At 41.1% G+C, this 14,419-nt stretch overlaps 1 protein-coding gene across 5 annotated transcripts in view; it reads right to left on the reverse strand.

The window, feature by feature from the left end:
- Positions 1 to 278: 278 nt before the first annotated feature.
- slc6a9 (solute carrier family 6 member 9) overlaps positions 279 to 14,419 on the reverse strand; it is a 91,251-nt gene continuing 77,110 nt past the window's right edge. For all 5 annotated transcript variants that reach the window (XM_050075126.1, XM_050075127.1, XM_050075125.1 and 2 more), the window contains 6 exons: positions 11,281 to 11,518; positions 10,374 to 10,508; positions 10,177 to 10,276; positions 9,341 to 9,441; positions 8,374 to 8,544; positions 279 to 6,535 (listed from right to left, as the gene is read on the reverse strand). In XM_050075126.1, coding sequence (XP_049931083.1) covers positions 6,281 to 6,535; positions 8,374 to 8,544; positions 9,341 to 9,441; positions 10,177 to 10,276; positions 10,374 to 10,508; positions 11,281 to 11,518 — 1,000 coding nt within the window. In that variant the 3' untranslated portion in view covers positions 279 to 6,280. The remainder of the gene's footprint in view (positions 6,536 to 8,373; positions 8,545 to 9,340; positions 9,442 to 10,176; positions 10,277 to 10,373; positions 10,509 to 11,280; positions 11,519 to 14,419) is intronic.

Here is a 14,419-nt window from a genome sequence, read left to right on the forward strand (position 1 = left end):
TTTTCCATAATAACATACATATATACACCAACATTTCCATAATACTGTATATAGTATGAATAATTCAAACTCAGCTTTAGTGCTCACTCATTAAGTTGTTGAAGGCCTTTTTAACATGCAGCACCTACAGCATGAAGGATAAGTGAACCAGAAAAGAATGGGGTAAATGTAAAATACCAGTTATTATATTTATTCTTAGAAAGTTCAGCATTATGCATTTTGAATCATACAAAGGAATGTTAAAAAACATCATGAAACAACACAACACTGCAGCGAACTGATCTTTAAAATAGATTTTATTTACCATTTTGTAATTCAACAGTTTACGATATACAGCCGACAGGACTAAGACATTTCAATGGATTTTGGCCCTAAAGGTTGAAGAACAAGAAGAACAGACATGGTTAGATAGATAGACAGATAGATATGATAGAGGATACCAGAAGAACTGTGTTCTCTTTTCTCACTTGTGCTTTTCCTCTCCACTCCTCCCATGAAAACAATTTACATTGGCATAGCAACAACACAGCGTTTGTCCACTGACACTTGGACAGTTCCTTTCAGCCAGACCACTGATAGTAAGACATTATTTACTGTACTTGTTTTCTTTTTTTAAAATTTCTTCCTGTTGCTTATACAAAAAAATGAATGATTTCTTTAAAGTGCTGAAACATAAGATTATGCTTATATGAGCAGTAGTAAGAAATTCAAGAGGTAATGTTCTGCAATTTACAGAGAACCACAGAAACAAGGTAAAATCACAGTTTTGTTTTTAGTACAGTAGAGCAGTTGTGCTGTGAATTTGTGTATAAAAATGGTCCAAAGCTTCACGTCTTCAACATCAGTGACTTTCTGCACAGTCACTTCAGTGTAACATGATAGTAAGCAATAGCGTATTAGTATCTCAAGACATGGGTCGGTTATTAACTACTGTCAATTGTGTCTTTGTAGGTTTTCTGAATGACTAAATTGATCTTACTGTCATGGCTGCCAGATAATCGAAGGGTATCCAAAAAGAGAAATCAGATTACAATAGTAACTGAGCCCTCGCCTGATACATACATGCCATATAATTGCCTAAACTGTACAAATAAAACTATATTGTGTTCTGATATTATGCATCAGAGCTGCACAAGAATGAAAATATGAGTTCATAGGTCCTGATGCCAATTTAGTCTTTGAGGCAGAGTTATTTTGGTGTTTTGATTTTTACCATTTTTCTAAACATTTTGTAACAACTAGACAGAAAAAGCCAAACTGTTTGGGTTAAGGGCCACAGAATATTCAAGGTAAACATCTGGTACGACTGTTGGCACTACACTTTGTAAAACATAGCTTTAAGTTCATGTGATATTGTTTTTAAAAAAAAAGCATCATCATGTAGCTTTAGCCACCTTCTACACCAGAGCTCAATGTAAAAACGAACCATTCTCTTGTAGTTCAAGTTTCAATCCAAAGTTTTTTGTTTGGAAATGCTTTTTTTAAAATTAGCTGGCTTTATCTTTAATCTTTCAATGATTACAACTTCAAAAACAAACAAACAAACAAACAAAAAGAGTAGTGTCATTGAACATTGGATAAACGGTGATTAAAATCTGAAGATAAAATATGTAGTTTTCTTTCTCTTCTTTTAGTACAAAATGTTTTTTTTTTCTTAAAAGATAGACTATATCATTAGCAGAATAAGACTTGGCTAGTTCCGACAGGTTAGAGGTACATTGACATCAGTACTGACACTACACCTGCTCTACATGCAGGCTCAGCAGTAAGAGCTATTCCACTACACACAGAGTACACAATACACCTGACGCCATCTACATATACACTACGAGAAAAGTGACAAATCAAAAACATAGTGAAACAATAACCCACCCTCCCCTGACCCGCAAAAACACACTTACCCACCCTCGAAATCAAAGCAAAGATAAACATACACATACACACAGTCCGATTATATATTTTTTACATTACTGTACAAAGGGAGGAAGAGTTGTGGGGCCAGCAGAGATGGTGAGGGTCGGGATATATAGAGATGGTAACATGGTGGCTAAGCTTCACTTACTACAGCATGAACACACGAGACAGGCAACCACAAACAGGAAATGGTCTGAGCTACAAGCTGTCCCAGTATGCGCTGAGAATAAGAACTTCACATTCTCCTTTTTCAGCAAATAAAACCTCATGTAGAAAGTGAAACGCTCCTAAGATGGATTTCTACTCAGAGGAAGCAACGCAACATATTTAGATTAGTAGATGGTGAAAGTGTATTGTTTCATAGAGCACCTGGTTTTGCAGTAATGTAATAAAAAAAATGCTATCACAAAATACAATGTGTGGTGTGACTAGTTTAGGAATAAACCAAAACTAGAAGGTAAAAACAGACCATTAACTACCAGCCAAAGCTACAGTTCTCCACCCTTGTGATTAGCCAGTGGACGTTTCTATCATCTAAGAACTGTCCTGTAAAAAAACCTGGGTAGAAATGTGTGCTTGTTTCAGAACGCTCACTGTGCTTATTGTGATTATTTTCACTATGTCTGAGCTCCTGTGCTTATCACTGACCTCTCTCCTTGTTGCTTCCTTTACTCACAACCAGAGAAAGTCTGGTGTCTGTTGGGCTTTTTGTATTTATTTCACAGTTCACCTCTGTTGTGCCTTTACTACCCTGAGTGTCAGCATTGCTCCATCTTGTGGATCAGAGGAGCAACTACACTGTCATATTAAAATCCTTATCCACCTCTGAAGACATACTTGTGGGGAAAAGTGGTAAAAGAAAAGAAAAGATGTGCAGATTTAGTCTGAAATTGTGCTTCAGTATTTATGAAAATTGCTGAAAAGCCTTACAAGCATGAACATATATAAATCCTTCAAAGAATAGTTCACCATTTTGGAAAATACATATTTTTGCTTTACTCCTGAGAGTTCGGTGACTTGATTGATACCACGCTCATATCTGTTTGCTAAATATGAAGCTGGAGTAAGCAGCTGGTTATCTTAGCTTAGCATTTAAGACTGGAAACAAAGGAAACAGCTAGCACAGTGCTATCCAAAGGTAAAAAGATCCACCTACCAGCACGACTAAAGCTCAGTAATTAACACATCAGAATTTGTTTGTTTATTCCATACATAAATTCATGTGTCAAAATGACAATTTGATGACTTACGTGCTGTACTATCTCATGGCTGGGATGAGTTGTCTGGCAACCAGCAAGTTTTTGTATATAATAAACAAACCAGGGTTCAACATTAATGTTTTTTTCCTTGCCCAGTTGGTCAAGTGGCTTTCTTGTCCCTATACAAATTTTCTTATTTATTAGCATTTATCAAATGGCAAAGAGTAAAGCTAAACGTCATGAAAAACAACCCCGTTTTATCCGTCCCAGACTTGCGGCAATCTGGGCAATACAAAGTTTGAGTTTTCCCACATCCTCTAAAGTCACATACCTACACTCCTGCTTCCAGGATAATCGAAATGCTTGCGCTCAGTCTTCATACTGCCATTTTGCCACGAGTGCTAGATCACTACTGCAAGGGTGCAACTCTCAACAGAGTTAAAAGGGAGGCAAGATGGCTCGTTCCTTAACTACTTCTGTCATCAGCTCCAGAGAAACAATGTGTTTATTTCTGTTTTACCACTTGTCCGACTGGGCAAGAGAGATGCTAGATTTACTAGCCTGATGTGGCACTTTACTTGCCCCACACAACCAGGCAATCCTTGTTGTTGAACCCTGCAAATTAGATGAAATTAAATAAATAAGTGAGCTTAAGAGGAGCTGGTAGGCAGATTTTGTTCTGGTCACAGTCAGGCTAGCTGTTTCCATCCATCTCCAGTCATTATGCTAAGCTAAGCTAACCACATATTTACCACACAAACATAATAGTGTTATCAATCTTCTCAACTGACTCAGCAAGAAAGCAAACATGAGCATATCCCAAAATATCAAACCATACGTGTAAATGTGCTGTATACAATATACAACAATTCTGTATATCATGTAAATATGTTCCATGCTCATACAGGTATCATAGCCCTCTAGTTCTCCAAACTTCTTCGATATCACTGATGATTTGACAGCTCACAAACAAAGAAAAGCTAAAAACTACAACACGAAGAAACATTACAGCCAGACCTGATGCAATCCCAAAAATCCTCCCTGCCTGTGAAGCTAAAAGCATCTCTCTACCACCTGAGTAGGAGTCCAACAAAGCATCTTAGGATGAAACGACCAAGAACATGTGATCTTCACACAGCTGTCACAATGACAAAATAACACTTCCCATGTATTTGTTCTGTATTTAGACTGCCACCACACTACTACAGAGTTGTCCTGGATGCTTTCCAATCAGACACTTGTGGGAGACCCACCTCTGCATGCTAAAGAGACCCTCTCTCTGTCCTGTCACAGCCTCCAACAAAACAACAACAAATCAAGTCACGGATGAGGAATGGTAAATATGTTAATTATGATTCTGCAGTTTTTATTTTTGTACAAAATAAACATATGCGGTCTTTATAATTATTTACTAAGTTACTTTACAATAATGAGAGGTAAAAAGGAGAATTCTACTGAGAGAACGATACTATACAGCTACATTTAAATCTACATAATTCATTTAAGATCTTTATTCTGAATTCATCTGGAAACAAGCTGCATCTCTCTGCTTTCTGTCTCTCCACCAGTCACTGCACAGCTTGGCTCAGAGCTAAAAAAAAAATGCCTGTAAATACATTAAAGGTTCCACTGACTGTAAGAGACTGACACCATACCAGTCTTTCTGAGATATACAGTATATATGTTACCAAAAACATGTGCAGGACTCAGGTAACTCAGGTAATGTTTTTGGTAACATGCCTTAATGGGGCAGATTGCTACGACCCACAGGAGACACAGACTACGACACACCTACGATCCTTTCACTAGCTACGTCCTCACGCCCGGATCCTCCTTCACAGACTACATCCCAAGATGCATTTCACTCAAAAAGAATGCCTGGAAGACTTAAGGAAAGATGGCACTTCTATATACAGAGTTGCATCCACCTGTTTTGTGTGTGTGTGTGTTGGTGTTTGTCGACAGTGGGGAAAGTTAGGTGGTTTCGGTCCCTATAATCTTAACAGGCCACCTAAGTGGAGACGAGGTTTCCACAGGCAAGGAACAACAAGAAACCAAGTTTACCTTCGCTTGGACCCTGAGAAATGGGCACTGGGATCTCTACTGTCCAAAACATTTAAATAAATGCATGTGTGCGTGTATGTGTCTGTGTGTGTGTGTGTGTGTGTGTGTGTGTGTGTGTGTGTGTGTGTGTGAATGTGGAGGCAGAGAGTACAGCACCGTTTAAGTTCACTGATATTTCTCTGCTGAGTTTTCAAAGTTTAAGCAGCTTTAGTGGAAAAAAAAAAAGTTACAAATGGAGGAAATTTCCACAGAAAATCAGCCCTAAGTGTGAGTCGCCATCTCGGGTGTTAAATATGTGTGCTCTGTCGAACTTTTTATAAGAAGCAGCATAAAATAACAACAGGCTTAGTCTTAAGCTGAGATCAACTATGGTTGAGGTCACTGTGTGCTGTAAAATGTACAATAGTGTGAGTGTACGGGTGTGAATGAGTGTGTCCGCCTCTTTTCCTGGCAACAGAATTGAACCGATTTCCATCTTCCAGCATCATCAAACTGTAAATGGCCAGTTCAGGCACAGTTCACCCTGCTCCTCTTTACTACAGCACCACTGTGTATCGCTTCACAAGTCTCCAGCTGTCAAATCGCTGCTGCTAGAAAGTCACCGATCCCAAACAGACCCAGCTAACAGAATAAAGGAGAACAGTGTGTGTCTCTATGTTGCTGCATGCACAAAACAAACCCATGCAGCTTCACAATCTACTGTACCTCTAACTGCATATGAAGATGACATATACAAGTTTTACAAAAAAATGAAAGGAAAAACAAACTGCATTATTAAATTATGTGTAACAAATTAACAACCCACCCACACACACACACACTAACATACACACAAATCTTTTGGATGATGACCCAATTTTTTCTTCCTTTCGTTTTTTTTTTTTCTTCTTCGTTTATCTAGAGACAACACACAGATAGATAGAAGAGGTTAGGATAGATATAATAAGCCCTTACAATATGTAAAGGTCTCCAGCGAATGGGATCTCCCCCACAGAGGACTGTGGGAAAGTGGGGTGAGGATGGAGGAGAAGGGAGGAGAAGGGAGGAAGAGATGGTGGGGCACGTGAGCTGCACCCGGTAGCGCTGACAGAGCAGAGTGCCGTCTATGCGCTGGGGTTGGGGTTGTTGTGTGTGTTAGTGGAGCCGTTGCTTCCCTGGATGGTGAGGCTGATCTCATCCTTTCTATCCTTTTCCTCCTCCTTCAGCTCTTCCTTTAGCTCCTCCTTCAGCTCCTCCTTTTCCTTGAGGGGACGAGCCTCCACAGTGTCTTCGGATGCCATGGGGGCGTAGCGGCCTGTCCGGTGCTCCTGCAGGGCAGGGCCCCACTTTGGATGTGCCCGGCAAGCAAACTTCAACCGCTGAGATAGACAGAAAAAGAGGGACACGTCATTCCAAGCAGCATTAATATGAGCGGAAACTGAAGGGGGGGGGGGGGGGGGGGGGGTCCATTTAACAAGTCTAAGAATGTGTACTTAAGGATCTGAGTTTAAGCTTGATCGAATCAACTTTGGAAACAAGATGGCAATGACCAAAACACCAAGCTCAAGGCTTCTAAACAGGAGTCCACAAACCAATGGGTGACATCACAGTGGCTCCATCCATTATTTTTATACAGTCTATGGTGAGTACTCATCAGCTGACAGTTCACCTGCTTTCAGCTCTCACTCTTCAACTGTTAGTCTGACTACTATTGACATTTATATCCATATTGTCAATTTAGCTACCTTAAAGGGATAGTGCACCCAAAAATGAAAATTATCTACTCACCCATATACCGAGGGAGGCTCAGGTGAAATTTCAGAGTCCTCACAACACTTGCGGAGATCCCAGGGGAGAGGGGGTAGCAACACCGACATAAAAAGTTGTTGTTGCTTCAGGACACTTGGATCACTACAGATGAGCAGTATGGAGATATTTTGTGGTTTCAATTATGTGTTTTTGGACGTTTGAATCTGGGGCGCCGTAAGCCTCCATTAGGTGGAGTTGTGCTGCTACCCCCTCTCCCCTTGGATCTCCGCAAGGGATGTGAGGACTCTAAAACTTCACCTGATCCTCCATCGGCATATGGGTGAGTAGATAATGGCTGAATTTTCATTTTTGGGTGCACTATCCATTTAAGGGCTTAAAACAAAACTTTAACTTTTTTCTAGTTAATAATAAATTCGAGGTCATGGGATGCATTGTATTCATGTGTGAGAAATGTTCTCATGTGTGCGATGAAAGTGGATTTCAAAATTGGTCAGGAATTTGAAACTCCTGTTTGTTTGCATATGAAATCCTTACCTACTATCAGCTGATCAGTGTTTAGCTAGACTACATGTTGCCAAGTAATGCAAGAGACAGGAATCCTTCAGTACAGGAAATAAACAGGTTATCATGAAAATGTAAAGATTAGTTAAATAAATACATAAACAACTGATGTTTTGATGATATATGGAAGTTTCTTGACATGTAGCCATGGTTCAACGTCAACCTTGACAAGACTAAGCTGTTTCTCGTTCCAGGTGAGGCATCTCTGGTCCAGGACCTCATTATCATGATCGAGAACTGTGTCCCTGACCTGGAGGGCAAGGGACCTGGGTGTGACGCTGGGTGACCTCTGCAACAACTCGCCCCTGCAGATTCTCAACAACATCAGGAGGATACATCTATTCCTCACAAAGGAGATGATGCAGGTTCTAGTCCAGGCTCCTGTCATCTCATGCTTAGCCTACTGTAACTCACACTGGCTGATGGGTCTGCGTGTGCCTTTCGACCTCTGCAGCTCGTAAAGATTGCAGCAGCCCAGCTGGTCTTCAACTTAACCACGTTCTCCCACACCACAGAGCACCCTGCACTGCTTCTCAGTGGCTGCTTGAATTCGATTCAAGACAATATATGTATATAAGGTACCTGCCTATCGTGTTGCAAATGGCTCAGGCCCATCCTACATCCAGGACATGATCAAAGCATATACCCCAGCCTGTCCACTATGCTCTGCTACTGCCAATTGGCTTGTGACTACGAAGGGAGCCAGGCTACCACTCTATAAAGTCAGTTATTATAAGTTGCTTTGGAAAAAAGTGTCAACTATATAAAGGTGAAAATTGTACAAGTGGGATAACAGGTTTACATCCTACAATTTATGTTCCACACATTGCAAGAAATTCCATGGAGGCTCAGTCTATTAGGAGAAACAGCTGTGGGGGGGCAGTACCTCTCTGAAGGTGGCTCCTGGGGACCTTGAGATCTTGTAGAGGGCATAGATGGGTATGCAGATCACTGAGGACAGAGCCATGGAGAAGCCGATAGCCAGAGACCAGCCGGGATACACGTAGTCATTGTAGGTGATGGGTTTGTACTGGATCACTGTGAAGATCAGGATGAACTACAAGGACAGAAGAGAGACGGTGAATGAGTAAGGGCTATTGGAAGTTACACTTTATTTAAAAAATACAGAGGGGTGGCAGAAAACAAAAGCTACTAAAAAAAATAAAGAACTGATTTAATACTCTATTTTATCAAATTCACAATAATAGTTAAAAAACCCAATAATATATACCAGGATAATTAGTGTTAAATCATTTAGAGTTCCTCATCCTGATTACATTTGTCCAAACAAATAGCTGCTGTTTCTGTTGCTAAAAAAAATGACTTCCAGTTTCTTTTTTTTCCTTTTTTTGACAAGAAACTGGCATCAGCAGCAAACAGACCTTTGTTATAACATAAAATTTGCAGATAATTATGATAAGAATTCATGACTGTTTCCAACAGCACTGAGTTAAGTCACAGCTCGAGCAGAGACCCTGGAGAGCAGGGCATTAATCTGTGTAGTGAAATGAGCGAGAGAACAAAAGTCCCTGAAATCTGACCAGTAATCCACAACAATGAATTTCTTGGTTGGCCCAGCAGCTTAGTGGACTAATACGCCTTCTTGGGAAATACCATTGATAGGAGCTGCATGTGTCCATTTCCCAGTCAGAAAGATTTGCTTTTAGAGGTTTATACTGGAAACAAAGCCAACAGTAGCCAAACAGATTAGTGTTGATGGCAGCTCAAATGTAGGTCAGGTCCCTCACAATGTGCAAAGTTTAGCTTACACTAAATGTCCTTCAGATAGCTACGTCACTGTGACTGTGGTCCCAGATCAGCAGGTGTGTTTGTATGCGTGTGCGTTCACTCACACTGATAATGACGGGGGAGATGAATCTCCAGCAGACTTTGAAGAAGAGAGGAGGAGGGAAGCCCAGCATCATCTCCACATCTTTAAAGTAGTTCGTGTGACCTGCGATGAAAACAAATGTTATCCAGGAAAATATGTGTGCATGAAAGTTTTATTACTCATTTTACATTTTAATAATGACACAGAAGTCAAGGAGTGATGTTTGTGTCAGCCTCTTGAACCTAAATTTATCTAGTTTGTTTTTGTCCGTCGTGTCTATTTCTGCTGAAGTTGGTGACCAAGACAGCAGCTGAGGAGCCCCGCATGTATAGGGGCCCCCATTGGTTAGATTAAAAAAAAAAAGTAACATCTGCCTCATGTACAATGAAATCTTTTAATGTGAATGTTTAATTTGGGTGTATAATGGTGAGTTTCACATTCTTTTTATTTAAAGAAGCTAGAACATTTCAGCTAATAATGCTAAAATCCTTGTACTGACAAGGCGTTGAAAACTTCTGCCTCCTTTGATAAACGTTCCTCTCCTATGCAACTGTCTCCACTCTTGCTTGACACAGACAATGTGACATTTACTGCTGATGTTCTGGTGACAGAAAATGTTTCTGCTTTCAGACTCTATTATGCTGAAACAATCTCTTTGTGGAATCATAATGTCTAGGTGTGCCAAATTGTCTATAGAGATAAGATGAGTGAACCGCCAAACCAGAAATAAAACCCAAATTGCAAAATGTTTTTATAGGAAGTAACATATTAGTGTGTCACGGCATGTTTTTTTTCTTTTCATAATGTGAGAAATGACAGCAATATACAGTTTAAGAACAGCTTAAGCTCCCTCCTTACCATAAACATACATGACGCAGATGCACATGATGCAGGAGATGATGACCAAAGAGAAACTAGCAGCATAGTTGTCCATCAGTAGCAACCAATAGATTCCTGCCTGCATAGACAAACCAGAGAATGAATCAAAACTGTAACCCCCATGAGACAAAATAAACCGTGTTCAAAGACATGTCTTTCATGTCTCTGGGACTTACCTGTGACGTTAGTGGCACTCCAAGTAAGAATCCAGCTATGGCCACTGACAGTGTGACAACGGTCTTGTTCCTGATGATCCAGTCTGTACCGATCTCATCGACGATAGCAGTCACCAGAGTCTCCAGCAGACAGAACTAAAGAACAGGGATGCAGATGTCATAAAGACATTAGATGAGAGATGAGATTGGGCAGATGCTAAAATTACTTCTTCTTTTCATGGATCTACTTGCTCATTCTCATGGCAGCGTGAGATGTAAACATTAATGGCATCCTCCTTGGCTCAGCTGTAGTGTTAGCTAGCTCAGTGATGCTAGATGAGCTAGCTGTGGATGCACGCTTCCTTCTGCGCAGTGATACAGTTAGTGGGTGTAGTTCAGTAGAGAGAAAATGGTTCCTACATGAGTAAGGTCTGTGGATAATCTTAAGTAACCAGGTCATGATTTCTGGAAAGAGACATTGCTGTTATGTTTTTCAAATATATTTTTTGGCACTTAACGCACCACAAGCCGAGGGGCCATGTAGTTTTGTTATATCTGAGACAGGGCAGACATCTCTAGGGATGCCATCTCCAACCCTCAGCAACTCACACTAAAACAGTCTTGATTGATAAACAGCACAACAGGTAAGAGGAAAATATGTATTTTTGAATTTGGAGTGACCTGTCCCTTTAACAAAGAGGTCAAACTGCTTTAAGATCAGATTCTCAATGACCCAAATAAGCTTGAACATCACAAATACAAAAAGGAAACAATCTTGCACTCATCGTCATATTTACCACAAACATGAATTTAATATCATAAAAGTAATTCACATTCAGTGTTGATGCATTACTGTGTTTAGACATGACTCTAAATTTGGGTGCAAGCACAGTCTGTCTGTGTGTAGCGTAGAATTTTCCATCCTCACCTGAGTCCCCAGTCCCAGAAGGATGAGCATGAAGAAGAAGAGCAGTGACCACAGTGGTGAAATGGGGAGCAGAGTGAGGGCTTCTGGGTAGGCCACAAAGGCCAGGCCCGGGCCGTGGTCGGCCACCTCTGACACGGGGACGTTTAGGTTGTGTGCCATGAAGCCCAGGATGGAGAAAATGACAAAGCCGGCATACACGCTGGTCGCACAGTTGGTTATACTGATGATGATGCTGTCTCTGTAGAAAAGGAGAAAAACATGTTGGGTATTAATTCACCTGTCAAAACAAAATGGGATAAAGTTGCAGTTTGAAACCAGTGAATCAAGCAATGTTGTCATTTATACTGTCCCTGTCCAGAGAAGAGACACATTTTTCACTCAGAAATGCTCTCATGTCCTGTCATGTAGCGTCCTGATTTACTATGAGGTGAATGCATCATTCGAAGGTGACTTGTGACAACATTTCCATCATTGTCAAATGATTCAGCAAACCTTATGCTGACAGTCCTAGCTATTCTTAATTGCAACAACAACAGTGTTTATGATTTATTGCTGCACACAACAGCAGCATAGTGAGGACAGAGAGCTTGAACTACAGAAGAGTGTTGATGTGTGTGATCTAACTGTAACTTACCATTACTTTAGGTATTAGCTATCAGTCAGCCCACACCTACAACAACATGTCTTGTAAATTAAATGCACTTTACATGTATTCATTTGGCAGAGGCATTTTTCCTAAAGCAATGTACAAATGAGGTACAATCCAAGTCAATCCAAGCCTTCAAGAATAAGTGCCGCAAGACTCAGTTCCACGTTCCACTTGACACAAGTGCCACAAGGTTGCAGGTGCATGAAATAAACATAAGTGCATAGCAATTTTATTTGTCATTTCCTGAGATAAATGACGACCAAACTTAACAGCACCTTTGTAAATCCTTCAAATGTCGACAAATCTATCCAAGGTTGGTAAATGGAATTGCTGAGACTTTTGTCTCAAGGACAGGGAAAATGGCACAAAAGCTTTCGCCACTTTCAGTAATGATACAGTATTTCTCTACATGAACCACAATTTCCTGGTACAGGTTTGGAAAACAGATATAGCTATGGTTTGTTTGTGCTCTCACAAAGGGTACAGTGTATGATGCTAAATAGAAAGAGAAATGTAGAAAATGGCCTTATTAATCCAGGAGGACTTCACCTTTAGATCTAATTAATAGCAGAGAATGCTCAGATTTAGTCTAACCAGATCAGAGTTACGCTCTGAGTCAAGAGGACTCAGATGAGGACGCAGTAGTCTGCTGGCACAACTAAAGGCTACAAATCTTCCCTTGAAGTTTGTTGTCCCTGTTTTGAGACACACCAGTTTCAGCTGCATGCTGCTGGAGGATGTGCAGAGAACACTGTTTCATCTTTACTCTCCTTGACTCAGACTTGGACTTTGTTCAAATTCAACAAGGGAACTATGTGGTCGTACAGTGCTTTGTGTCTTCACACTTCCTGTTAGAGTTATCACAGAGGATGTCTTTGATAACTTTGATGCTGGTCCCTTTCTCAGCTTGTCACAAACCACCAATCAGGTCCGCTTAGTCTCACACTCTCTGCACTTCTGCATGTGCACCAATTGGTGGTGTTACAGGAGTGCAGAGAGTGACTCCACAGGGACGGAGCGGCACAACACAAGCTGATTAGGCCGCTGTACAGCTGTGTGCGCAGATAGCACAACCTCAAGCTCCTGGCAGAGGAACAAATTATATCTTCACCCTCCTCGCCCCCTCCACCCCCACCCCCCACTACCCTAACACCCTCACTTCGTCGGCATGTGTAGACAAGCTCAGGAGAGTAAATGACATCTTTTCCTTTCCTTATCTCCTCCTATGTCCCCTTTCCTCCATCTTAACCTTCTCCTCAGCCTCTCGCTTGCTCCCTTGGCGTTCAAGCATAGTGCAACCTGCCTCTTAACACAAGTCCAAAAAACATTATCTCTGTCCCTCCTCCTGTTCAACCTTATCTCACCTTTCCCCTTCTCTTTTCAGACCTGTAGCCTTGAAGTTGGCTCCTGACTATTTTACCCTCCTCCTCCTCTCACTTCCTCCATCACTGTCCAGCCCTGATTCATTAGGGGGGGTGTCATACAGCCTGCACAACTTAAAGCCACTTCTCCTTTTCATCTCATTGGTTGTCTCTTCCCTCTGTACTGAAGCCCCCAGTAGCATGTGGGTTATTTTCTACATTCTGTCAACTCCCCTTTCTTTCCTTTCACCTCATCTTTCCTCTTCTCCCACGCCTCCTCGTCTTCTGACTCCCTCTGCCAAGCTCCTCTGATTAGGGCAAATAATAAGATGCTGGTCTGTGTAGCAGACACATTGCAGCAGCATAGCCTGATGCAAAATGAGCATGGTCATATTCACACAGGCAGAGGCAGCCACTTACACTGTAACTGCTGCTTTAATTACAGTGTGACTATAGAAGCCTCACATTCTTAATGCTCTGCAAAATCCAGCTGCATAACTTCAAACATGCATGGTCATCAAGCTGTCTTTGTCTCTGGAAGGCTGACATGTTAAGTATACATTTTTGCTTGATAATAGCATTAGTCTGCGCACAATATAAAGGACCTTTACGTCATTAGCCATAATTAGAAAGACTGCACCAGACTGTTTTTTTTATTGTGAGGGTTTCATCTGATCTCTTAAAGGAATACTTTCACATTTGCTTGGTTAGGCACTCATGAGAGTTAAATATGAGGCCACAACCAGCAGCCCATTAGTTTAACGATGTAGCAGAGGATACACAGCAAGCTTGAGTCTGTCCAAAGGTAAGGAAAAAAAAAGTCTGCCCACCAGCACGTAATGCTCACCTAATGCTAATCAGCATGTTACTTTTCGTTTTTTCAATCTGTCCAAAAACCACAGAGTAAAAATGACACACTATGGTATTTATGGGGGTTATGATCTGGACGATATCTTGTTTGGGAGCAGTAACTGCCTGAAGTCTCCTCTGGTTGTCTGGCAAACCCTCTGTGACAGCAGGTCACCAGGAGGTCACTGCCCCAGTAGTAGTCCAGCACATAACCCTCCATAAAACCAAATAACTCAAAAAACAACGTGTTGTTCTCACTCTTCTGTATTTGCTGGTATTC

The sequence above is a fragment of the Epinephelus moara genome, chromosome 21, assembly GCF_006386435.1.
Source record: "Epinephelus moara isolate mb chromosome 21, YSFRI_EMoa_1.0, whole genome shotgun sequence".
Taxonomy (NCBI): domain Eukaryota; kingdom Metazoa; phylum Chordata; class Actinopteri; order Perciformes; family Serranidae; genus Epinephelus; species Epinephelus moara.